At 39.7% G+C, this 24,170-nt stretch overlaps 1 protein-coding gene and 1 pseudogene across 6 annotated transcripts in view; one reads left to right on the top strand and one right to left on the bottom strand.

The window, feature by feature from the left end:
- The window catches only part of MIA2 (MIA SH3 domain ER export factor 2), an 88,117-nt gene extending 81,773 nt beyond the window's left edge, over window positions 1-6,344 (bottom strand). For all 6 annotated transcript variants that reach the window (XR_011441077.1, XM_014734174.3, XM_023624357.2 and 3 more), the window contains exons 1-3: window positions 5,996-6,344; window positions 3,676-3,809; window positions 1,628-1,714 (exon numbers count right to left, since the gene is read on the bottom strand). Coding sequence is in view for 5 of the 6 variants with exons in the window: in XM_014734174.3 (XP_014589660.2) it covers window positions 1,628-1,714; window positions 3,676-3,809; window positions 5,996-6,110 (336 nt within the window). In the remaining variant the exon portion in view is untranslated. The remainder of the gene's footprint in view (window positions 1-1,627; window positions 1,715-3,675; window positions 3,810-5,995) is intronic.
- A 4,092-nt stretch (window positions 6,345-10,436) lies between these two features.
- On the top strand, window positions 10,437-23,069 carry LOC111768896 (transcription factor BTF3 pseudogene; annotated as a pseudogene).
- The last annotated feature ends 1,101 nt before the right edge of the window (window positions 23,070-24,170 follow it).

The raw sequence follows: 24,170 nt of genomic DNA, 5'->3' as shown, positions 1-24,170 counted from the left end.
CCTAAGAACTTGGGGCTTTTGTATGCCTACTATGTGCTCTGCACTGTGCTGGTGCTGAAATTCTACAGTAAACAATAGGAAAAATGTAATTATAAATTGTGATAAGTGCTATGCAGGAAATAAACAGGAATCTGTGATTAAGAGCAGTAATTCTGGGCCGGCCCAGTGGCATAGTGGTTGGTTTCACACACTCTGCTTTGGTGGCCTGGGTTCACGGGTTCAGATCCCAGGTGAGGACCTACACTACTTGTCAAGCCATGTTGTGGTGGTAACCCACATGCAAAAATGGAGGGAGACTGGTGCAGATGTTAGCTCAGGGACAATCTTCCTCAAGCAAAAAGAGGAGGATTGGCTACAGATGTTAGCTCAGGGCCAATCTTCCTCCTTCCGCCCATACCACACACCCTGCCGAAAGAGCAGTAATTCTGTTAGAGTCATCCTAGAAGGCCTCTCTGAGGTACTAATAATGTTTCAGCTGTGACCTAAAGGATAAGAAGGAACTAGTCAAGTGAAAAACTTAGGAAAAGCATGCCAACCAGAGGGAACAGGCTGCTTGGAGGGCTGGGCTGGGAAACAGCTTGGCATATTCTAAGAACAGTCAACAGGCCATTGTGGCCAGGAGCACAGCGTGTGAGGGGAGAGTAGCATGAGACAGGGTCAGCAGGGGAGGCAGGAGGAGATCACCTAGAGCCAGGGTAAGGAATCTGGGCTTGATTCCAGGTTCAATGAACCTGGGGACCAGTTAGCAGGCTGTTGTAGCATCCTACTCAAGAGATGATGATGCCTTGGATTAGATGTATGGGGAGAAGACAACATACTCCAGATTTTTTTGGAGCTAGAACTGACAGGAACAGTAATTATACAGTAAATGGACAGTTAGTCCCAGAATTTGTGCTGAGAAAGAGCCAGATAATAGACAGTCTGCTTCACTAGGCAGACTCACTTCACACTGACCGCCTTTAAGGTAAATTGGCTTAATCTGGAATCTGAATTTAGTGGACTAATCAGATTCACATACTGAAAAGTCACCTTCTGATTCCCTTTCTCATCATCAAGTCGAACATTATCACACCCAACATTATCAAGCTTATTTAAAACTCCAACGGCAAAAGAGGTTGTACAGATATGAGACCTAGAGAGTGTGATGGGAAATAAATTTTGTCCCAGTAGGACAATAACATTAGTAATAATATCTAACACTTACACAGCACTTACTAAGCGCTGTTCTGTTACATATGCTCATTTTTTCCTCAAGAAATTTATGAGGTAGCACGATATAATCATCATCTTCATTTTACAGATGAGAAAATTAAAACACACAAGCCCACATAGCTACTAAATGGCTGAGTCAAGCTTTGAACTCAGCCCACCTCCAGAATCCAGGTCTAACCACTACACTCTACTGCTTGTCTGTTGATTTTTCAGAAAGCAAAATCTTTGCCTGTCATCAACTTTGTCTCACCTAATTTTATTCACATACGCAAACTATTCCTAGAGTGAGTTCTCAGACCAACTCTTTTATGTATTCACTATACAAGATACATAACACATGGGCACTTATACTACAGAAAGCTGTTTTAGCCAAGAAATTTTAAATTCAGTTAATAACTGAAATGAGTTTACTCACTTTAGTTGATATTTGAATTTCCTCGGATATGAACACCTCTTCAATCTGGACCGCATCGCTGGGAAAATATCCAAAGTCCTTTCCCTTCTATGAAAATGAAGAACAAAGATTAGCAGGGAAGAGTGATCAAAGCAATAATAAATATTGAGCCTCATTTGACCCCATGTCCTTGGCTTTCATCTATTTCAAATCACAAACATTAATTGGCTTTCATTTGCCATCTAAAAGAAAGTGAGTGAAATCATATTCCTGTTCTTATTCAAAAGAACAGCATTAATTTGAGGGAACAAAGAGCCAAGCTGTAAAATGCCACTCTTTCAAACTTCAGAGCAAAAATCGTCCCACATACTCATTATCTTCCTTTTTGTCTTCCTTGGTGACCTTTCTCGCCCAGGTGGACCACAGATTTCACTAGTAAACCTGGGGTATCAAAGGCAAGGGAATGGTGGCAGTAGCCAAGCTAGATGGAGCTGTGACAGGGTCAGCATTTTCAAGATGTCAAAGTCAGGTGAGAGGTTTAAACTCTGAAGGCAGAGACGGATTCATCAAGATAGTGAAGATCTATGAGTCCTCCAGAGAGGACTGGATTCCATTCAGGTTTCTGGGGCTAGCCTGGTAACAGAGATCCTCTTAATCCAGTTTAAGTACATGCAAGATGTCCCCTGAGAGTGAAGCCTTCACACAACCATGCTCAGCCCGTTTCCTATCCCTGTCAAAGTTTAAAGGACAAATTTCTTTGGTCCTTTGACCCAGCACCGTTACCCGTCGATTGTGATTCTTCCAGCTCTGCAGTTGCTGCAACTATTTGGAAACTGACAGTCTGAGGGTGAACTCTGCAGTGTGGTTCCTTCAACAGCTATATGCCAGACTAAACACCTAAGGCCCCAAACCAAGCGTGCTTGAACCTTCATCCTGGCTCCACACATCACACACTGCTTTTGAGCAGAATTATCATTTTTATGTATAGCAGACAAGAAAGAATGCTTGCTTTTCCTTTTATGATACCTACTGTGTCATTTTTCTTATAGCTGCATTGGATGCCTCCAACGCATTCAAGACATACACTGGCATGTTTAAGGGACCATAAGCAGCAAGGAATCTTGGGAGCTGCAGAGGCCAGACAAACGATTCTGGCCAGCGACAGTCAGAGGTTCCGTCTTAGATGGTAAAAACCAGGATAGATCCAAACAGCATCTGATCCTTCAAACAGTGATCAGAGAGGCTACACAAGAGAGGGATCTGATGCATATTCAGTATGGAAATGATGTATGTATCAGGTTGGTCATGCTTGTTCAGCTTGGAAGTAAAATCGTTTATCATAGCGTCTTTTCATTATAAAGCATGGTACAATCAAAGATAGAAACTTATTTTCAGCTGAAAACATTAATCATTAATTTTCTTGTGTTTATATCAGAGAGATGACTCAAGCTTTTAGGAATTTCAGTGTAATAGGACTTTGGGCCATATAAAAGTCTCTCCCAGTTGCTCTTTTTTCCATGAAAAATTCATATACCTCACTTCCCTAGGCTACTAATCTTTCTGAGGACCTCGTCAATAACTACTCAGTCCTTTATTTGCTCAGAAAGACATGTTTTTTAATTTGATTAACTAAAATTTCCCAATCTCTCTTAAACTTGGCCATTGGCAGCACTAAGGGATCCCTGGGGTTGCCTAGCCATCTCGTGATTTCCATCAGCAACTCTACAGTATGTAAATTTACTCTCCAGGTAAATATAAAATCTAAGTTCAAAGACTATGTATGATATATAAAATAATTTCAAGGCATTCTTAGTCTTCCAACCCAACCGGACTGCCTTCCCAAAAAACTACTTTTATAGAAATTCTGGAACCAACACAGAACATGACCATTTTTTGTTTGTTTAAATATGTTAAGGGCATATATATATATATATATATATATATATATATATATATATATATATCTCACTTTGAAATTCTTAGATAAAGTTTCTTTAGAGATGAAAAGCAAGCATCCTTGTGCAACTGGTCATTTATTCTGCATTCAATTTTTAAGACTAGATACTTACACTTCCTGCCCACAAATCTTCCCTTTCTCCTGCAAGTTTAATATAAACAGATATCTCTTCTCCCTTAGTGAAGTTCAGGTATCGGCAGTCAGGTCCTCTGTAATCTCTCAAGGCTAAGACTCTGCTTATTAAAGCTATGTAAGAAAAACACAAAATTTAAATTAAAATGTTATTTCTCCCCCTCCCATCTTGCCCTCCTCCAATCCATCCTATGTATTCCCAAATGGCAATTTCTTCATATCATTTATGACCTCAAAAACCTACAAAGACTTCCCACTGCGCAAAGAATCAATTCTAAGGTCTTTGGCTTGGTACCCAATGCTGTCCATAACCTGCTCCTTCTTCCCTATTTAAAATGACCTCCTCTTGGGGCTGGCCCCATGGCCGAGTGGTTAAGTTTGCGCGCTCCGCTGCAAGCGGCCCTGTGTTTCGTTGGTTCGAATCCTGGGCACGGACATGGCACTGCTCATCAAACCACGCTGAGGCAGCGTCCCACATGCCACAACTATAGGGACCCACAACGAAGAATATACAACTATGTACTGGGGGGCTTTGGGGAGAAAAAGGAAAAAACAAAATCTTTAAAAAAAAAATGACCTCCTCTTATTCCTTTATAGTCAAGCTCATCTATCCTTTGTCTCTGGAATGTGTTGTTATCATTCTCATCAGCAGGCAAGGGAAGGAAAATACCATTAGTTTTCTTCCTGGCACCTACTATATTCCAGGCATTATAATAAGCTCTTTCATGTCTTTCCTTTATTAAATCCTCAAAACAGACCTATGAGGTAAATAATCTCATCTTAGGATAACAAATGAGCCTTGAACCAAATCTCAGCATGTTGGTCACACACCTGCTAAGTGGTGGAGCTGGATTTGCACTGAGACTCTTCTCACTGTAATATCCGCCTTCCATATTCTGAGCTTTTCTTTCTACTCTTTCCAAAGCCTAGAAACCCTTCAGCCTCTGTTCATGGTCAGCTCCTATCCTCCTTCCTCTATGAGACATCCCTAATTGGTCCAGCCTACTCTGTCCCTTCTCTGAACTTCACTGTTACCAATTATCCTTACGTTGTATCACCCTTTACTGTTTCATATTGACCTGTCTTGTCATCATTCACTAGAATGAAGATTCCTAGAGTACAAGAAAATGACATTTTATTTTATTCTCATTAGATCTACAACCCACCCTCCAGATCCAGCACAGGGTAGGCCCTCAATAACCATGAATGATCATAACCACATATGCTAGGTTTAGCCCTTCAACACATAACGTAATATACATACCATATTAACTATTATAATTATACTAACATATGTAAAACATTTTAATTAAGTGATGCAATTCAAGTTAAAATAACATTACATATTATTATCAATTTGAATGTTCCCTTTCCCTGTTCTGTGTCTGGCCCTAAGGAAACTAAAATGAGGTTGTAAAGAGAGAAAGAAAGATTATTATTATTATAAAACATCATCTAGTAAACTTCTATATATTAAGTTACATGTCCAAATGATTAAGGAAAATGTTTACTCAAAAAATTTACTTATAAATTATTTATGTTTATACTAATAACATTTTGCATTTTTAATTTACATGTTGTGAATTAGAAATAATTCTCACATACTGGAGAGATAGAACATACTTAAAACAATTTAATACATTGGGATGCTATTCATTTTGCACCGTAATACTGATAAAAGATAAATTAAGTTTTTAACCAATAAAATGAAAATTAATTTCTCTTTGTAGAATATAAAAGTTTAATATTCAAGGATATGAATAAAATTATATACTTCTAACACTAATTTCCGTAATTTTACTTAATAAGTGGACAAGAAATGATTAATGTTTGATAAAGTTTAGACAATAAATCACAATGGTTTGAAATAAAAACATTTTTAGAAAACTTGTGAGAATCAGAAAGTTCTGACTGAATTAGAAACTAAAAAAATATAAGGGCTTCATAAATAAAGAACTATTAAATGGCTTGATATCTTTTTTAATGCAAATCAATTTATCTTAAAAAATAGTAAAATATCTGATAAGTTTGTTTTTGAGGTCTGGATTAATATTTTTATAATTTCTGATATATTTACATATCAGGCTGATCTTCGCTCTTTTGTATATTTACATTAAAAACTATCACAAAATGCTTTGCTTCCAGCGTTTCCTTTTTATAGTCAACCATACTTTATGACTGCAAATATTTCTCAATGAATTAATGCTCATTTTTATCACACATATCCACAATAACATTTTATGTCATTTCAGAGCCTCAGTTGAAGAAGAAAAGAAGAGAAAAAAGAAAAGCAGACTTACTCTCACATTCCAAGTCACCACATTTTTTCCAGCCGGCCAGCAGTTTTGTGCTCTCCAGACAGTTTGTCAGAGAAATAACCAAAAGGAGGATTCTGTGGACTCCCAGCTCCGCCATGCTACAACAAGCAGGAATCCCAAACAAGGCTCAAAGCGATTGCTTGGACTGCAGACACGCCAGCTCCAACAGGAGATTCCCCACTCTCTTCACTAAACACAACAGAAAAAGGTTTGGGTTTTTTTAAATCCCTTGATAACTATATTTTTCTATCAGTGTTTAGGCTTAACTTGGGACAAACACTCTCTGTTCTCAATCTGCAGTGTCAGGTGTCCAGATAATACCTAAGGGTTTAATAATTAACAGGGATTTTTAGTCGGACTCACGTCTTACAAAGGTGGCCCATGTAACACTGTCTCGCTTAAAGGCACCTCGCTTTGGACAGGACAATTCCTAAAACAGGCCTCCACAAAAAGGTAGTCCATCTCTCTCTCTTAGGGTCTGCAGGGAGGTCAGTCAATACATACAAACTGAGTGTTGTCTGCACGCAGATACCAGTGTCAGTGGAGGAAGCATATAGTTACATGTGGAAGCAGCAATCATTTATGTTAAAAGCATGGTTTTGAAATATCATGATGAAAGTTATTTGAAAAAATATCCCACGTTCATATTTTAAAAATCTTCAGCGTTACTATGAAGTTGAAACTTGTGCTTAGTTAAGAATAATAGTTAAAATGCAGTAAGTACTTATGTCCTGGATACTGTCTTAAATACTTATTATATGATCTGATTTAACCCTCACACCAACTCTCTAAGGTAGGTAATATTATCATCTCCATTTTTGCGTATGAGGAAACTGAGGTACATAGGGGTGGGTTGAATCACTTGCCCAAGGTCACACAGTGAGTGGAGAAGAAGTTAAACCTCGGCCCTGCGACGCCCCTCCCTCATAACCGCTATGCCTTACCACCAAGAATCAAGGCACCTGCCACAGAGATGTCTGCTCCGTCTGCAGCAATTCTATTCCAGGAACAGCAGGTACAATCTTGTGCGCTATATTTAAAATTGTATGCAGATTTCTGGAGGTGGAGAGAGAATGAGAGAGAAGTCTGAGAGAATCTTCATCCATATGGTGGGAGTATATAGTGTGATTTCAAGTTGTATTCACTTTCTTCTTTCTAACTTTCTATGTGGTTTCACTTTCTTTTTTAAAACCAGCGAACGGGCTCCGGCCCTGTGCCGAGTGGTTAAGAGTTGGTGGTGAAGTTCGCGCTCTCCGCTTTGGCGGCCTGGGTTTCGCCAGTTCGGATCCCAGGCGCGGACATAGCACCGCTCATCAGGCCGTGGTGAGGTGGCGTACCACATGCCACAACTAGAGGGACCCACAGCTAAAAATATACACCTCTGTACCTGGGGGGCTTTGAGGAGAAGAAGGAAAAATAAAATCTTTAAAAAAAAATAAACCTGTGAGCATACGTAGTTTTAAAATAACAATAAAGCTATGAAAATCAAGCTATTTGAATATTATTATCACTTAAAAGGGATCAGAGCCCTATATTGGGATTTTTTTGTGTAAAACACTAGATCTCAGTAGATTTGAAGAAACCATGGTTGTCCTGTGTCACTCTTGAGAAAATATTTTTCCAACCCCTTTTTTGCTGTACCTTCTCCCTGTATCTCGGGCACGCCAGCAGGTACAAGGTTGACAGAATGCAGCCCTTGTATGACACGCCACCCCCCTCTAGTACCTGACGTAAAGAAGACAAATATCCAGCACCTGAGCAAGCTAACGTGAAGGACTTCCGCTTTCAAAGTGCTGAAAAAGGAAGTGTGTTTTCTGTTTGTCTGTTTTCCAAAAACAATAATCAGTAGCGGGGGGCAGCCAATTGTGCGGCGGTTAAGTTCAAACCTTCCGTTTGGGCAGCCCAGGATTCGCTGGTTCGGATCCCGGATGGAGACATGGCACTGCTTGGCAAAAGCCATGCTTTGGTAGGCGTCCCACATATAAAGTAGAGGAAGATGGACACGGATGTTAGCTCAGGGCCAGTCTTCCTCAGCAAAAAGAGAAGGATTGGCAGCAGATGTTGGCTCAGGGCTAATCTTCCTCAAAAAAAATATTTTTTTAATAAATAAATAATCAGTAGGAAGCCTGCTCTCTTAGATCAAAGATTTATGTCCTTAGAATCTGCTAGAGCATGAATTTGAGGATCAGTTGGCTTGCAATCAGAGGACGGCATAGCTGTACACATCCACACTCAAAATGTATAGCTTAGTTTCTTGACTACTTTTGCAAATCTATAGACTATGTCATCAAAGACATTTAAAGAAAGATTAGCCCTTCAGTTTCAAAATTTGGCACAGAATTATTTTCAGAATATATAAGATCAAATAGAGAATATTTAATAATTAGTATCCTTTATCCTTTATTGTATTCAATATTGAAGACATTTTGGCTAAATTCTGCACTAATTAATTTAATTATATTGTAAGTTAAGACAGAAAAGAACCAAGATATATTTAAGTTTGTCTATTGATTGGCCTGAAGGAGATTTGAGTCAAGAAAAACAAGAGAAAAATTGTTGCCTAAGATACCAGCATGGAGAGATTTGCTTCTATAGAAATGCTCCCACTTTCTCACTACCTGATGCACTCAGATGATCTCATTTTATGTTCAGATCGCTATTTAAATATATCTTAACAAAATATCTGAAAATGCAGTAGCACAATGTTAACTGTGTCTGATAGACCCAGATGAAGAGGTGGTACGTCGAAGGGATAAGAGCATTTAAAGAAACAGAAGCATCAGTTTTCACTATCAACATAGTCATATTAACTTAGCCAAATATTATGTAATTGCTGATGCACTTTTCAGATCAAGTGTTGTGTCAATATTAAAATATAAAACTGCTGCTGAGGAAGGTTTTACGGTAACAGTTGGGAATACTGGTTTGGAAGGCCTATAGCTTTCTTCAGAAACCATACAGGAGGGAAGAGAACCTACCGCATAAAGCTAAAGAATGAATCATCAATGCCACGCGTGTTCAGTATCTTAGCAATGAAATCGCTGAGCAACCCTTTCCAAGAGAACGTAAAGACAGAAGCACGCATGCTGCTTGGTGAGCTTATTTCTGATACTATGTAGTACTATCTTCTCTCTCAGGACCTTAGATTTCCTAAAGTGGGAACATATTTCCTTCAACCAGCAGCCTGTCAGTCTGGCGCTTTATAAGACAGAGAAATTTGATTAGAAGGTCCTTGGGGTAAGCTGAACTGATGAAGCTGGGGTGTTTTTCTTCCTAGGCAGGGGGCACTAGACCAGACCCTTTGGAAACATTCCCACGTAGACAGCTGTGCAGTGAGAGAGAAGGTCCAGGAGAGACTGAGATTCGAACTGGTGTGGAAGATATGGAGATGGCCCCCCACGCTCCCTCTTCAAGGCAAGACTTTCTGCCCAGCTGCAGGGAGAGCAGTCAGCCGACAGCCCTCTTCTGGTGGCTACTTCAAGGTCAGCCTCAGCTGCAGAGAGCTGCCTTACCCAAGACCACCCCTTCGCGGGTGGTCTAATGAATCTGGTGAAGAAATGGCAAGAGAGTAAAAAGGCAGGGCTGCAACGGCAGCCTAACGTGGGCGCCCTCACTGCAGAGCTCCCTGCTGGGTTGACTGAAGCCTGCAGTGCAGTTTGGCTTCCTCCTCTGTCCAATCCCGCTTTCTTCCTCGTGCTTTCATAGGGGTTGATCCCTTGAACCCCAAACTCTGTCTCAGCATTTACTGGTGGGGACCCAACCTCAGAAGATAGTGATCCACAGATGCAAAAAGAGGAGATGGCGGAGCACACACATTTTGGCCCATCATTCATGCTAGTCATTCCGTGGCTCTTCTTACCTTTCTTGCTTTTGTGTTGCTGAAGGCTGTGTTTTAATTCTGCCCACTTTTTCTCCTTCTGCGTATCAGAGTTCTACCAGGAAACAGATGGGTATTCCATTTTGAGGGATGGCACTCCTCAATGATTGAGGCGATTTTAATGGAGGACTATTCACAAAGGTGTGGGCAGAGTTAAGGGAAACCAACAAGGGATGTAACATCCCTAAGCATACATCCCTAAGCATGAAGGAACGGTGACCACTGCCTGGAGAGAACTCTAGGAGAGGGCTGCCCAACAGGAGCTTGAAGGCTTCAGTAAAGGAACTCAGTCAAGAAAACCTCACTCTTCTGCTTGCTGATCTCCTGATGGCACCTCCTGTTGACCAAATCCAGCCAGATGCCAGAGAATGAGAGAACCCTTTGAAGCAATCCTAAAGGTCTATGTTCCAGGGACACAGAGCAGAGTGGCAAAGAGTAGAGAGTGGATTGGGAGGAGCAAAAAGAGAACACCCCATACACTGTCATTGTTCCTTTACTAAGTGTTTTTGAATAATAGCATGCAACATCCTCCACATCCAAGATGGTATGCGTACGGTCCTTGCTGATCAGGGGACTGAATTGATTGGTCTCATCGATGGGTAAGAAAAGAATTTATTGTTTGTTGAACACCAGCTTCGTATCAGTGAGCTTAATATTTCATAAACAAATCTCATCGTCTAGGATAGTCATTATTTACTGAATGCACATGATGTGTCAGTCACTCTTCTAGGGCCTAGAGGTTCAGGAGTGAACAGGACAAAGTCCTTGCTCTCATGGACCTTGAATACTAACAAAGGGAGACAGGCAAGAGCAGGCAAACAAATAAATGAACGAGGCAACTGCAGGTAGTGATAAGTTATTACGCAGAGAAGTGTCTGCTTAGATAAAATTGTCAGGGATGGCACCTCTAAAGAGTGACATTTTACTTAAGACGGAGGAATAGGAAGGCAGAACATTCTAGGCAGAGGGAAGATTTAATGAGGAGGTCATACTTAACTGTCTGAAGCTTGATTACCAAAGATTTAAAGAAAAAATGAAGGAAGCATACTGGATGCATTCCAGTATGTCAGAAACAAGGGTTTAAGGTGGAAACTAACTGGGCGTGCATAACCGAGAAACACGAAGGCAGGTGGAGAGTGGTAGGAGATGTGGACAGAGGCTCAGTCATGCGGGACTTTGGGCTGTGGGGTGAGTGCCGGTTTTATTCTAAGTGCAATGGGAAGCCAGAGGAAGCTTTCAGGAAGGGAATGGCATTACTTGTGGCTTTATCATATAACTTCACTTTTTCGATTAGCTAACTCCTACTTATTCCTCAAGTCTCTTAGGTGAAATCACTTAATAAATACGTCACTCAATAACTTTTCTGAATGAAAGAATACATTTGTGAATGAATAAATGAATTGATTTCTTTTTATGAGCAAGATTCTTCATGCCTCATGACTAAATGAAATTCTGTTTTCAGCTGTGTAGCTCAACAGCTCTCTCATTTCAAAAAGAAAGTCGAGTAATCCTTTTGATTAATTTTCTCTTCTGTAAAAAATTTTGACAAAAAGAATTGGATCCCATATGTATCTTTGTCTTTGGGTTGCTATTACTAGCATCAGTAAAAGTCTAAATACCCAGCAAGCAAATCTATGAAAAGCCTTTTGATTCCCAGATTACTGTAAAGGATGCTTGACAAGTTGCTATATATGAGTAGGTTAATGAGCAGTAGTATAGAAATATTTAGTATTCCTACTAATTTCCAATCGTCAATATCCCAAATATCTTTAAGAACCCATATGGGTCAATTTTATATACTCTTACACCATCCCCTCCAAAATCATCCTCCTGCACTCCCTACTGCCATCCTCTCCCCATTTATGTACCTTTTCCTTCTTGCCTCTTTTGGTATCCACATCCCTAAGTACTTCACGCCCTCAAGCTTAAGGAAAAAATAAACTAACTTACCCCCAAATCAGGAACTCAATGTTTATGCCTCCCCCAAATAATTAGATTTTTTAAAGAGTTCATAGAACAAAATTTTTGCCTGGAAATGAATAGATAAATTTTTTTTTTAAGATTTTATTTTTTTTCCTTTTTCTCCCCAAAGCCCCCCAGTACATAGTTGTACATTCTTCGTTGTGGGTCCTTCTAGTTGTGCCATGTGGGATGCTGCCTCAGCGTGGTTTGATGAGCAGTGCCATGTCCGTGCCCAGGATTCGAACCAACGAAACACTGGGCCGCCTGCAGCAGAGCGCGTGGACTTAACCACTCGGCCACGGGGCCAGCCCCCTAGATAAATTTTTTAATAAGCATTATTTATTATTTATTTTATCCACTTGTTTCAAAGATGTGTAGAATAAAGGATCTGATGCCATTCTTTCCCTTATTTTTTTCTCTCCCTCTTCTTCCAGATTCTCTAGGCCATCAAAATAAATGCCCGTTCTGTCATTGGACGCATGCTAGAACTCAGCAACCTGCTTAACTTCTTGGAGCGTCAAGGTCTTTGTTCACAGAATGAGAGATTTGCACTAAACGACCTTCACAAGTCCTTCCAGCTCATTCTGTGGTTCTCTGAAAACTCACTGACTTCTGGAGTCAGAACATCAAATTGGACTTTGTGAAACTTCTGTTAACAAGGAGGCCACACTTGATTTCTAAAACTCAATTAGCACAGATTAAAAATAAATAAATAAAAGACTTATATGGCTGCATCCCACTATGTTAGATACAGGGGGGTTGGGATGAAAATACCAATAAACAGTAACATACAATAAAACATGCATTCATTCTCTTATTCAGCAACTAACTTTTGAGTGCTTGCTGTGCACCAGGCGCTGTGCTAAGCGTATGGAGCACATGGGGAATCAAGCAGACAATGCCCTTGCCCCTACAGAGATCGTCATCTATGATGGAAGACAAATAAGACAAGTAATTCAAGAATATGAAGGAGATATTTAGGATTGGTGACTAGGAATTCGTAATTAATTCATTGTGAAGCGAGGGAGAAGGAAAAGTCAAGAATGACTCTGGGGGCCGGCGTGGTGGCGCAGCGGTTAAGTGTGCACTTTCCGCTTGGGTGGCCCAGGGTTCGCCAGTTCAGATCCTGGGTGTGGATGTGGCACCGCTGGGCAAGCCATGCTGTGGTAGGCATCCCACATATAAAGTAGAGGATGATGGGCACAGATGTTAGCTCAGGGCCAGTCTTCCTCAGCAAAAAGAGGAGGATTGGCAGCAGATGTTAGCTCAGGGCTAATCTTCCTCAAAAAAAAAAAAATGACTCTGTTTCCTAGGTGGACACGGAGAGCGAGCGTGGTAGTGCCATTTACTGAGACAGGAGCACAGAGAGGAGTGGGTTTGGAGAGAGGCAGAGGAGGGTCATCAGTTTGGTTTAGGACGTGCTGAGTGAGTGAAAGCAAAGCAATGCAAATTATTTGCAGAAAAAAAATCAAAATTTGATGGTTTTGGGAAATTATTTGTAAGCCTGTTTTCAGAAGGTTTACTTTTATTTTGAAATCATTTTAGATCTTCAGAAAAGTTACAAATGTAGGGTTCCTGTATCCCCTTCACCCAGCTTCCCCTAATGTTAACTTCTTATATAACCATAACACAATGATCAAAAATTAAAAGTTAACATTAGGATGCTACATGAACTAAACTGCAGACTTTACTGTAATTTGCCTAGTTTTCCAGCTAATGTCCTTCTTCTGTTCAAAGATCAAATCCAGGATACCACACTGCATTTAGTTGTCACATCTCCTTAGTCTTCTATGACAATCTTCTGTGACAGTCTCTTATTCTTTCCTTGCCTTTCATGACCTTGACACTTTTGAATGTCCCTCACTTTGGGTTTGTCTGATGCCTTCTCGTGACCAGACCGAGGTTGTACATATTTGGGAAAGGATATCACGGAGCAGTGCGTCCTTCTCATCATAGCCCGTCAGTGGGTACACATGATACCAGTATGTCTCATTCCTGGCATTGATCGTCTTGATTACGTGGTTAAGATGTTGTCTGTCGGGTGTCTCCAGTGTAAAGTACCTGTCTTTCTCTTCATACTCGATTCATTTGAAGGATGTCAGTAAGTCCAGCCCTCTTTCAAGAGAGGGGCATTTAGCTTCAGCTCCTGGAGGAAGGCGTATCGAAGAACTCAACAGTTTTTAAGTTCTTCAACCTGGCTCATTATCTACAGTGTATTTACATATTTGTTCAACTCTAGTATACATGCAAAGTAATTTCAAAATTGATAACCCATACTGTGTGATAAATAAATTTACCAGAGTTAGATGTTTGTGTACAACTCTTTTTGTCTATAGCCTTACAGCATCTAATCAAAACACTTTGTTACAAAGTTATTTAGGCTAGCTCCTTTCTTCCCCATCTCTTTCAGTGTGGTTATGTCATACATTTGTAATACACTTAGATTTATTTGTCATAGCCTCCATTCCCTCTTGGGTTCCTCAGCCATCCAAGCTGATTTTTTAAGATTTGTGTACAGTAAAATTAACTCTAGGTGGCACACAGTTCAACGGGTTTTGACAAATACATTGTCATATACCCACTACCACTGTACCATGTAGAACGGGTCAAAGTCGTTTTAAAGTCAACATTTAAGCCAAAAACTTATTTTATCTGAATTACATGGAGAATTCTTAACTTTGCCAATTCTCTTCATGAGGCTTATTAATACTTTAGCAGAATAGAAAGATACTTAATATGTACGATCATTGAAAGAAAAATAAATATATTTTTTGATCTTTGCAAGATAAAACTCCAGTAAAGGTTACCTTTGAGCCTGTCTACCAGTTCAAAGTTGAGGATGCTTAAACAAATAGCTAACTTTTGTGACTTTTTTTCGTTAGTCAAAAATTGGATCAATTCCACCAATCTGACATTCAGTATACAAAAAGAAATGCAAAATAAAAATCAATTATCAGATTCATCAAATTTAATTAAAATACATTTGGAAACATAATAACTGATTTTTAAAATGTTGTTTCGCACAGAAATAATTTCCATGACCCATTCTGGTCTCAATACACTGCCAGGCAATTTTGTCTGCTTTTACATAACTATCCTCCAGCTTGGCTTGGCTCTTGATAAAGTGGTGGCAAAAGATGGCAGTGAGGAGGGAAGAGAGAAGCAACAGGAAGGTTAGAAAGGGAGAAAAAGCAGAAGCCTCCTTCTCTGCAACCTCAGATGAGGGCTGAGTGAGGCAAGGTGGGTGCAATCCGATTCTAGGCTTTGAATACTGGCCTCACCTCCCTGGGTTAGCCGCACAAATCAGAAGGTACTAGAGATGGAATGCATCCAGCAGGCAGTGCCCCAATTCAAGCACACTTATTTATTCTTCTCCTAAGCCTGTTATCTACAAGATAACACTCAATGACTCATCACACACAAGCCTACTGTCTAGTTTAAAAAACAACAACAAAAATACACTGTCTGACTAAGCTCAAGAAGCAGCATATGGTAGCATTTTAATTCAGCAATTAACAATGTGCTGCTGCTGATGAAGACAACAAGAAATCATTTGAGAAGGTGCTTTCTAAGGCTTTCCCACCAAGCAGAATTAATCCACTAAATCCACTACAATTATATTACTAAATACACCCACTTCTCAGCCTCGAGAGTAACGGTGACTTGAGCTCGCCATAGCTTCATAGAAGAGAGTCGCATAACAAATGCCTCAAGCATTTTGTGTTACTATCGCCATAGGCATTTAGTTCACATTTCCTCAAGACAAAATATTTTCCAACACTATTTACCATTCATGATATATATGAGTCTACATTTTTCATTACAACAAGATTTGATGTAACAACCTCCTTAAGTATATGTTTTCTCTAACAAGTGATATTTTACTTTACATGAAATTGAAAGGATCCAGGGCAATTTTTACTGACTTATAAAGCCTTTGTGGGGCAAATTTGCTAGTTAAGATTCCAGAAACATGTGGCATGATGTCATCCTGACTAGTCAGTCAGAGAAGCTCACAACTTGTGATTTTTTTCCTGGGTCACGTGGGATTACGTTTTGTTTATTTCTTTATCTCCTACAATGTGATGAAAGAGATATTGGGAATTCATCTTCACGAACCACACTATTTTGGAAGTTTCTGAAATTATCTGAATGTTGTCATTACTGTGGTTGGTTTAGGAATGACAAATTCCCTTTCTGGTTATAAATTTTTTAAGCATGATAATTATGTCCTTGTTCACGTCAACATTGCAGATCTCGACACCTCTGAAGGAGACTCCAAAGTATCAACTTTCCTGTTCTTAATAATGTTTTCATTCTACACAAGTCACCGCCCTGGACTAAGCAGTCTTCTCTAACTGGAGGAACATCTAATACTGACTCTCAGTTAACCTCATTAATAATGAGAATAATTGAATAATTGATATTTGGATTTGGAACATATTATGAGATCCTGGGAATAATTGCTGTTACTTTTCTAGTAACATTTTTCTTAAACTTACATGAAAATGATTCTATATTTGATAGACCCTGAGGGTATGATGTTAAGCAAAATAAGCCAGACAGAGAAAGACGAACACATATGATTTCACTCATATGTGGAAGATAAACAAACACATGGACAAAGAGAACAGATTAGTGGTTACCAGGGGAAGGGGACTGGGGGGTGGGCATAAGGGGTAAAGGGGCACATACGTATGATGACTGACAAATAATGTACAACTGAAATTTCACTATCTGTAAACTTTTATGACCTCAATAAAATTTTAAAAGACTTTTTAATGATTTTATATTTCTCTGCACTTATATGAACTGATGGGAAAAAAAAAAACCCATCTTGAAGGTAATCTTGGGGGCAAAAAAAATTGGCTGGAATTTTAAATTTCCTGCAAATAACCATAAAAGTAAAAATTCACATTACAACCATTAGGTACTACAACTAAGCTTGACTGTGTTACAACTTCCAATATGTTTTCAAGATCTCGTGCCTGTGCCATCTTAAATATCTGATCCCCTAGGGCCTCAGGGCAGCCATTTTGCACCTGTCAGCATTAAAGGCCCTTGTGATTATTCTTCCTGAACTTTTAAGCATGTGCATTATTAGAAACAACACCTCGGGAGACCATGACATTGTACTAGTATAGCAATGAGGCATGTGATTCTGTGACTCAGCTGGACAAGACAAGGTACAGAGATAGCCCTCTTGGAGGAGTAGTGAATCACTCTACAGATGTCTTCTGTTTGATTATCCTTCTTCATGGACTTTATTCATCCTCTTACCTTCAGCCCACTTCCCCCTTCAAAAAGTACAACTTTGGCTTTGTGAAGTGCTGGTAGCCTTGACATGAATCTAGGATTCTGGACCAAATGTCACTTCTCACTATAGCTGGGGATAAAAATATAGAAAAGATTTTTTTTTTTTGAGGAAGATTAGCCCTGAGCCAACATCAGCTGCCAATCCTCCTCTTCTTATTTTTCTGCTGAGGAAGACTGGCCCTGAGCTAACATCCATGCCCATCTTCCTCTACTTTATATGTGGGACGCCTGCCACAGCATGGCTTGCCAAGTGGTACATAGGTCCACACCCGGGATCTGAACTGGCGAATCCAGGGCTGCCGAAGCGGAGCATGGAAGCTTAACTGCCGCGCTGCTGGGCCGGCCCAGGGAAGGTTTTCATTTGTGTGTTTATGAAGGATTTTTAAAAGAACAGCTCCACCAACTTGTTATAAGTACAAATGCTATATAGACTTTAAAAGCTTCAGTAATAAAATTAGCTTTGATCTATAATTAAAATTTCTGTTGATGACAAAATAAATATAAAACAATGACAACATTAAATAAACAAAAAGCTCAGAGAAGCTTTCCCTTTATTCTTTAAGCTTCCAAAATATCTAGAAATCTAGTTTAATTTAACAATGTGGCTACCCAGAAGAATCTGGGAGCACAGTTTGAGATAGTGAAAATTTAGTTGAAGAAGTGCTTTCTATTTGGGAAAATACTAAGATCCTGAAATTATGAAAAGAAACAAGAGAAGTACCACCTGTCCTATTTTCGTTTGTTTGGGATTTGTAAGTATGCATCTTCCAGTAGATCACTAAACTATAACCTCACAGAAGTATAATAAAATTGGCCATGCCCATCTGATAGGAATTTATGAATCATCACATCAGCCGGCAAGGACACATGGAATATTTCCACATTTTTGCCTTAGATATATTTCAAGAGCTCTTCACCCACTGGATGATGGGCATGTGTACTTTACGAACTATGTGTAGTTGGAAATACACTTACTCACGTGCGTTCCAGAATTAAACAACTCCTAAAAAAGTCCTTATTCAATAGATCTATATTAGTCGGGGTAAGCTAAGATATGCCATGGTAACAAATAACCTACAAATGACTAGAAAAGCAGTGGCTTCATTCTCACTCACAAAGTCAGTCATGCAACTTTCCTCGGTGGCTTTCTTTGAGGTGGTGACTTGGAGATCCAGAATCCTTCTATTTTGTGGTTTTTGCCATGGTAAACATGTGGCCTCTGAGGTTATCATAGCAGGGAAAGAGAACGTGTGGATGACAATGTTTGGGCTTTCATGGCCAGGCCTGGAAGCACATCCCCTCTGCCCACTACCCCTGCACAGAACCCAATCACATGGCTACAAGCTAACTGCAAGGAAGGCTAAGAAATGTGTGTCTAGGAAGAAGAAATACTTGGTGTCGATCTAGGTAGTTTCTACCAGAAAAACCTATACAGTATGGTTTGTGCAAAGAGCTATTATTGTTAGTCCTGAACTAGGCCTACAGAAAGATGTGTACATTTCTCTTTGCTCTGGAATTTCAGCAACAACCGTGTCTTCTTTAAATGAGCATTAAATTGTGGTTTTGTTCAAGTTGGTAAGTACTGAACAACTGTGAGTGTGAGGTCACGTTCCCTGACAAGATGTGGAATGTCACCGTTCTATATTGCCTATGAATGTGAGTCACATGCCTTAGCTCAGCAGAGTAGAGGCGAGACTGCTAGTGTCTTCTGAAAGCTGAGGAGTTCAACAGACCAAATGACTAACTAGAAAGTCCCAACCCCACCCTAAAAGTAAGCCAAAGGAGGGCTTGGGGACAGTCCAAGAGTCTTCTAAAAAAGGTAATACTGAATTTGCTCCAACATGTAGAATGATCGAGCCAAAAGATTTTAAATCAGCATTGTCCAATAGGAATAGCAAGCCACATATGTCGTGTTCCAGCAGCCACATTAAAACAGATAAAAAGAACCAGGTAAAATTAACTTCAAGTATAGTTTATTTAAGCTAATATATGCAAAGTGTCTTTGTTTAATTAGATAATTGTACTAATTTCCTATTCACTGCTGTAACAATGGCTTAAAATGAACAAGTTTACTCATTTATTCAGTCATTCATTCGTTCATTCATTTTTCTGTAGATCGGAAGTCCAGTGTAGGTCTCACCGGACAAAACATCAAGGTGTCAACAGGGCTCGTTCAGTTCCGGAGGCTCGAGGGGAGACCTGTCCTTGTCTTCTCCAGCTTCTGAGAGGCCCTTCTTCTATCTTCAAAGCCAATAACGTCGCATCTCTCTGTGTCTCTTTTTTTTTTGCAGTCACATCTTCGTTTCCAATTTCAAGGACTCTTGTCCTCTTGGATTGTCAATTCACCTGTTAATTTGGGTATTCTTTTGATCACACCATGCATTAGCAAAATAAGCATAATCTTACTATTCCATGCTGTTTATGTAATCGTAAAATATCAAAGAGCGGAAAATTGTATCTGCAGTGATGACCGGGAGAAGTTGATACTTTTGTATTATCAGGGAACCCAGTGGTGCTAGTGCTGCATTGACATAAAAATGAGGCAACTGCAGTCCTCTGGAGGGCACGGATGATGCTCATTGTTAATGCAGATCTGCTGTATTGATGAGCTGGAAGGCTCCACAGTTGTCTACACGGTGAGATTTCTGAAAAGGGAGTTTGCCATCTTATGAACCAGGGTTTCTTTGCTTTTTGTTTCCCCCAAACTGTCCCTGAGCTAACATCTGTGCCAATCTTCCTCTATTCTGTATGTGGGATCCCAACACAGCGTGGCTTGATGAGTGGTGTGTAGGTCCAAACCCAGGGTCTGAAGCTGCGAACCCTGGGCCACCAAAGTGGACTGCACGAATTTAACCACTATGCCACTGGGCCAGCCCTCTTGCCATTCTTATTTCACCTGTATCCCCCATTCACACTGTTTTTTGGGGGGAGGACCAGATGTTAAAGTAAATCCCAAATGTCCTGTAATCTCACCTATAAATATTTAGACTGTAACTCTAACAGATGTTTTAAAAACATAACTACAATAACATTACCACATTTAACAAATTTAACAATTCCTTAACACTTTCTAATACCTGGACTCTGTTTAATTTTTCCCAGTTGTCTCCCAAAGTACTTTTACAGTAAGTTGGTTTGTTTCAACAAGATTCAAACAAGATCCACATTTGGTTGATATTTATCTATCTCTTAAGTCTCTTTGAGTCTATAATAGTTCCTTCTCTCCCTTCCCCTTTTTTCAACTGTCCTTTATTTGTTGAAGAAATCAATACATTTATCCTGTAGAATTTCCCACATTTGGGATTCAACTGGCTGCATCCTTGTGTTGTCATTTAACCTGTTCCTCTATCTTCCACCCTGCACCAGATCTAGAATCCGCCACTTCTTCAAGAGGCCCTGCTTCCTGTTGTCGGAGGATGGTAGTTAGAGACTGCAATTGGCCCTGGGGATGCTGACTGCTATCGGACCATCATTATTTCTATGCCCTCTCAGCAGACAAAGCTAGGAAATATGTGAATTATAGAAAGAAAAATAAGTCATGAATTCATATGGTTATTTCCAACTCAGATGAAATATTGTAGTGTTTTTCATTAAATTCTTTGATTTTTTATATTTGTATCTCTTTTCTTTTTTACGCTGAAAATCCATGGTTCTAATGACATTAACATAATTACTTCTTTGTTTATGCATATATATAATATATACACGGATCGTATATATTGTGTGTAAAATAGCTTCAAAGCAACAATACTAATATTACCACTAACAGTAGAGCTACCTTTTGCAACTGAATATTTCAGCGTGGTTCTTTTTGCTCCTTAGGCTGTAACCCACCAGGGAGGTACATCAACGATGGAGCTTTAAAGTCATTTGCAATAATTTTTTTCTGTGTGGTTATACCATCAATTTGATATACCCCAAGGTTTATTTGTATCCATTTGTTTCAGATTTTTAGGGATTTTTTTTTCCGTTTTGATTCAACTTTTCCAATCATGTGAAACATTCACGTGGTTCCAAAGTCAAAACTATAAAACAAGGTGCAGTCAGAGAAGTCTTTCCAACCCTCTTCGTCCCTCTGTTTCACAATATAGGCTTTTATTAAGGTTATAGAATTGGACTGAGTGGCCAGCCCTGTGGGCAAATGGTTAAGTCTTTGGTTAAGGCTTTGGTGGCCTGTGGTTTCATGGGTTCGGATCCTGGGGGTGGACCAACACCGCTCATCAAGCCATGCTGAGGCAGTGCCCCACATAGCACAATCAGAAGGACCTACAACTAGAATACACAACTATGTATTGGGGGGTTTTGGGGAGAAGAAGAAGAAAAAAAACCTTGTTTAAGATAGGCAACAGATGTTAGCTCAGGTGCCAATCTTAAAGGAAAAAAGAATTGGACTGAATTGTTAAGAGAGCCTGATAGCAGAGGGAGACTGAACAGAGGTAACAGTTATGGGGGGAAATTACACATTAATAAGTTAAGATTTATTATTCAAATCAGTTAAATATGTTATAGGTCCAACCATAAAAGAAATTCTCTTATCTTCCTAGTGAAGTGCCTTACTTGGTCTCTTTAACTATGATTCAATCAACCATTGGATAGGGAAAAACACACAGAAGTCTCCACTGTAAACAAGAGGAAAACGAAGGGGCTTTCTGCAAACTGGAGAAACATCCCCAAATCACCTCGATACAGAGAACAACTAAGCAGAAAGTTGTTGAAAGGAGAAAGGAGCTACTCAAAATAGCACACAATACATGCACACAAACCCTAGGGCTACCCTTCATAAAAACGTGCAGGGCCTGTATGAAGAAAACTGAAATTTTACTAGGATAGATGGCAGAATAAATGGAGAGGCACACTAGTTTCTGTTTAGACAGATTCCATATTCCAAAGATGTTGATTATTCCTAAATTATAAAGTCAATGCAATCATAATTAAAATTACGACCTTTTCGGGAACTTGAAAAGTGATTCTAAAGTTTTCATTAAAAGTAATGTAAGTTTAGGTGCCAGCACGGTGGCGTCGTGGTTAAGTGCATGCGCTCCGCTTCAGCAGCCCTGGGTTCACAGGCCCGGATCTCAGGTGCAGACCTATACACGGCTCACAGAGCCATGGTGAGGTGGTGTCCTGCATACAAAGTGGAGGAAGATCGGCATAGATGTTAGCTCAGGGACAATCTTTCTCAAGCAAAAAGAGGGAGATTGGCAACTGATGTTAGCTCAGGGCCAGTCTTCCTCACACACAAAAATAGTAATAATATAAATACGTTTTGGGAAATTTGGGAAAGAAGCATAATTGGGGTCATCCCCACATGTGCGACACTAATCCCACTGGTCTGCCTGAGACTCCCCGGGCACCAACCCTAGTCTCCAGCACGGCCCCATTTCTGCCTCAACAAGGCGAAAGAAGCTATCATGAACCAGGGGACACTTGTCAAACTGCAGACACAAGTGCACACTGGTGGGAAAGGAGCTGCCCGCAGAAAGAAGGGGGTTCATAGAAGCCACAGCAGATCAGGAAAAAAACTTTAACTCTCCTTAAAGAACTTAGAGAGAGTTCAGGTAAACAAGATCTCTGGGAATGAAGAGGTGACTACGTTTACAAACCAAGGGACAGTGGCGCTCTTTAACAGGAATCTCTGGCAGCCAACATCTTCACCATTACAGGCCATGCTGGGACAAAGCTGCCGACAGAAATGCCAGCAGCATCTGAAACCAGCTTGGTGCAGACAGTGACTGGTTTAAGGAGACTGGCTGAAGCTCTGCCCAAATAATCTGTGGATGGGAAACCCTGCTTGCCACTGGAGAGGAGGATGAAGTTTCAGATCTTGTGCAGAATGGTGCTGAGGCTTCCAGGAAGGAAGCAAATGGAATTGAGTCAACTTCTGAAGAAGACGCAACTTGAAGAAGTTACGGGGAGCTGCTATTTTATGTTATGGCTGCTTTTTAAAACTTTGTTCATGGATGTGATAAAATCTAGCTCTTTAATATTTTTAAGCCCCAGCCCATTGGACACCTCAGTTCTTTTCAGTTTTGCTTATACACAAGTCATTCTTTGCAACTAATCAAGTTGAAGCAGCCCAGGAATAAAGTTTGAAACAAAAGTTAGTAAAGTACTTTGCCGAGCTAAAAAAAACCCCAACATAATTGGGAGAGGATTTAGCACACTAGATATTAAAACCTACTATAAAATGACTAAGCAACACAATACAGCACTCCATTGAAGACAGTCGAGTCCATAAATAGAACCCAGAACATACAGTAATTTGCCATATGATTGCATTTCAATATAGGGAGGAAGACAAAGGTTATTCAATAAAACATATTCGGAAAACTAATAGCAACTTAAAAAAAAGAAGTTGATTTCTACCTCTTTTTTTTTTAACAACTAAATACATTTCCGGTAAATTAAAAATTAAATGTAAAAGAAAATCCAAATTTATAAACATGCTAGAAAATCTGTTTGACTCTTTATTAAAGAAATACAAATCAATACAAGATTTTTACTTCTGAGATTGCCAACAAAAGAGAATATAGTTGACAAAACTCAGCACTGGTACGGATGTGGGGAGAAGGCAATCTCATCTATCGTTGGTAGGAGTGTAAATTTGTATAATTTCCCAGTATGCTTCAATGTCTCACGGACCCATCAGTGTTATGTATACAATTTACTAAAGGCCAGTTTCAAAACTGCCTGAGAATAAAGGGGAAGCTCACATAATAGTGGAGAAAATTGGGTTAAGCATTAAGATGAATTAATTGTGGGTCACAAAATGACAGGCAATTTGGGAAAAACACCTTATTAAAAGACATTATAAAGTGATGTATCTTAATATGCTCAAAAGACATGAGAAAACTTAAAAACTTAAAAGTTAAAACGTGACTCTGGGTGGTGCGGGCAGGGGAATGAAGAACAGGTAGGGGTTTTCATATTTGTTACATTTCCTAAGCTGGATGCTAATTTCACAGGCGTTTGCTCTGATTTTGGCTATTCTTTTCTGTCCGC

The sequence above is a fragment of the Equus caballus genome, chromosome 1 (genome assembly GCF_041296265.1).
Source record: "Equus caballus isolate H_3958 breed thoroughbred chromosome 1, TB-T2T, whole genome shotgun sequence".
NCBI lineage: Eukaryota > Metazoa > Chordata > Mammalia > Perissodactyla > Equidae > Equus > Equus caballus.
The sequence above is the reverse complement of the archived record's forward strand: the minus strand, read 5'-3'. Positions and strand labels throughout refer to the sequence as shown.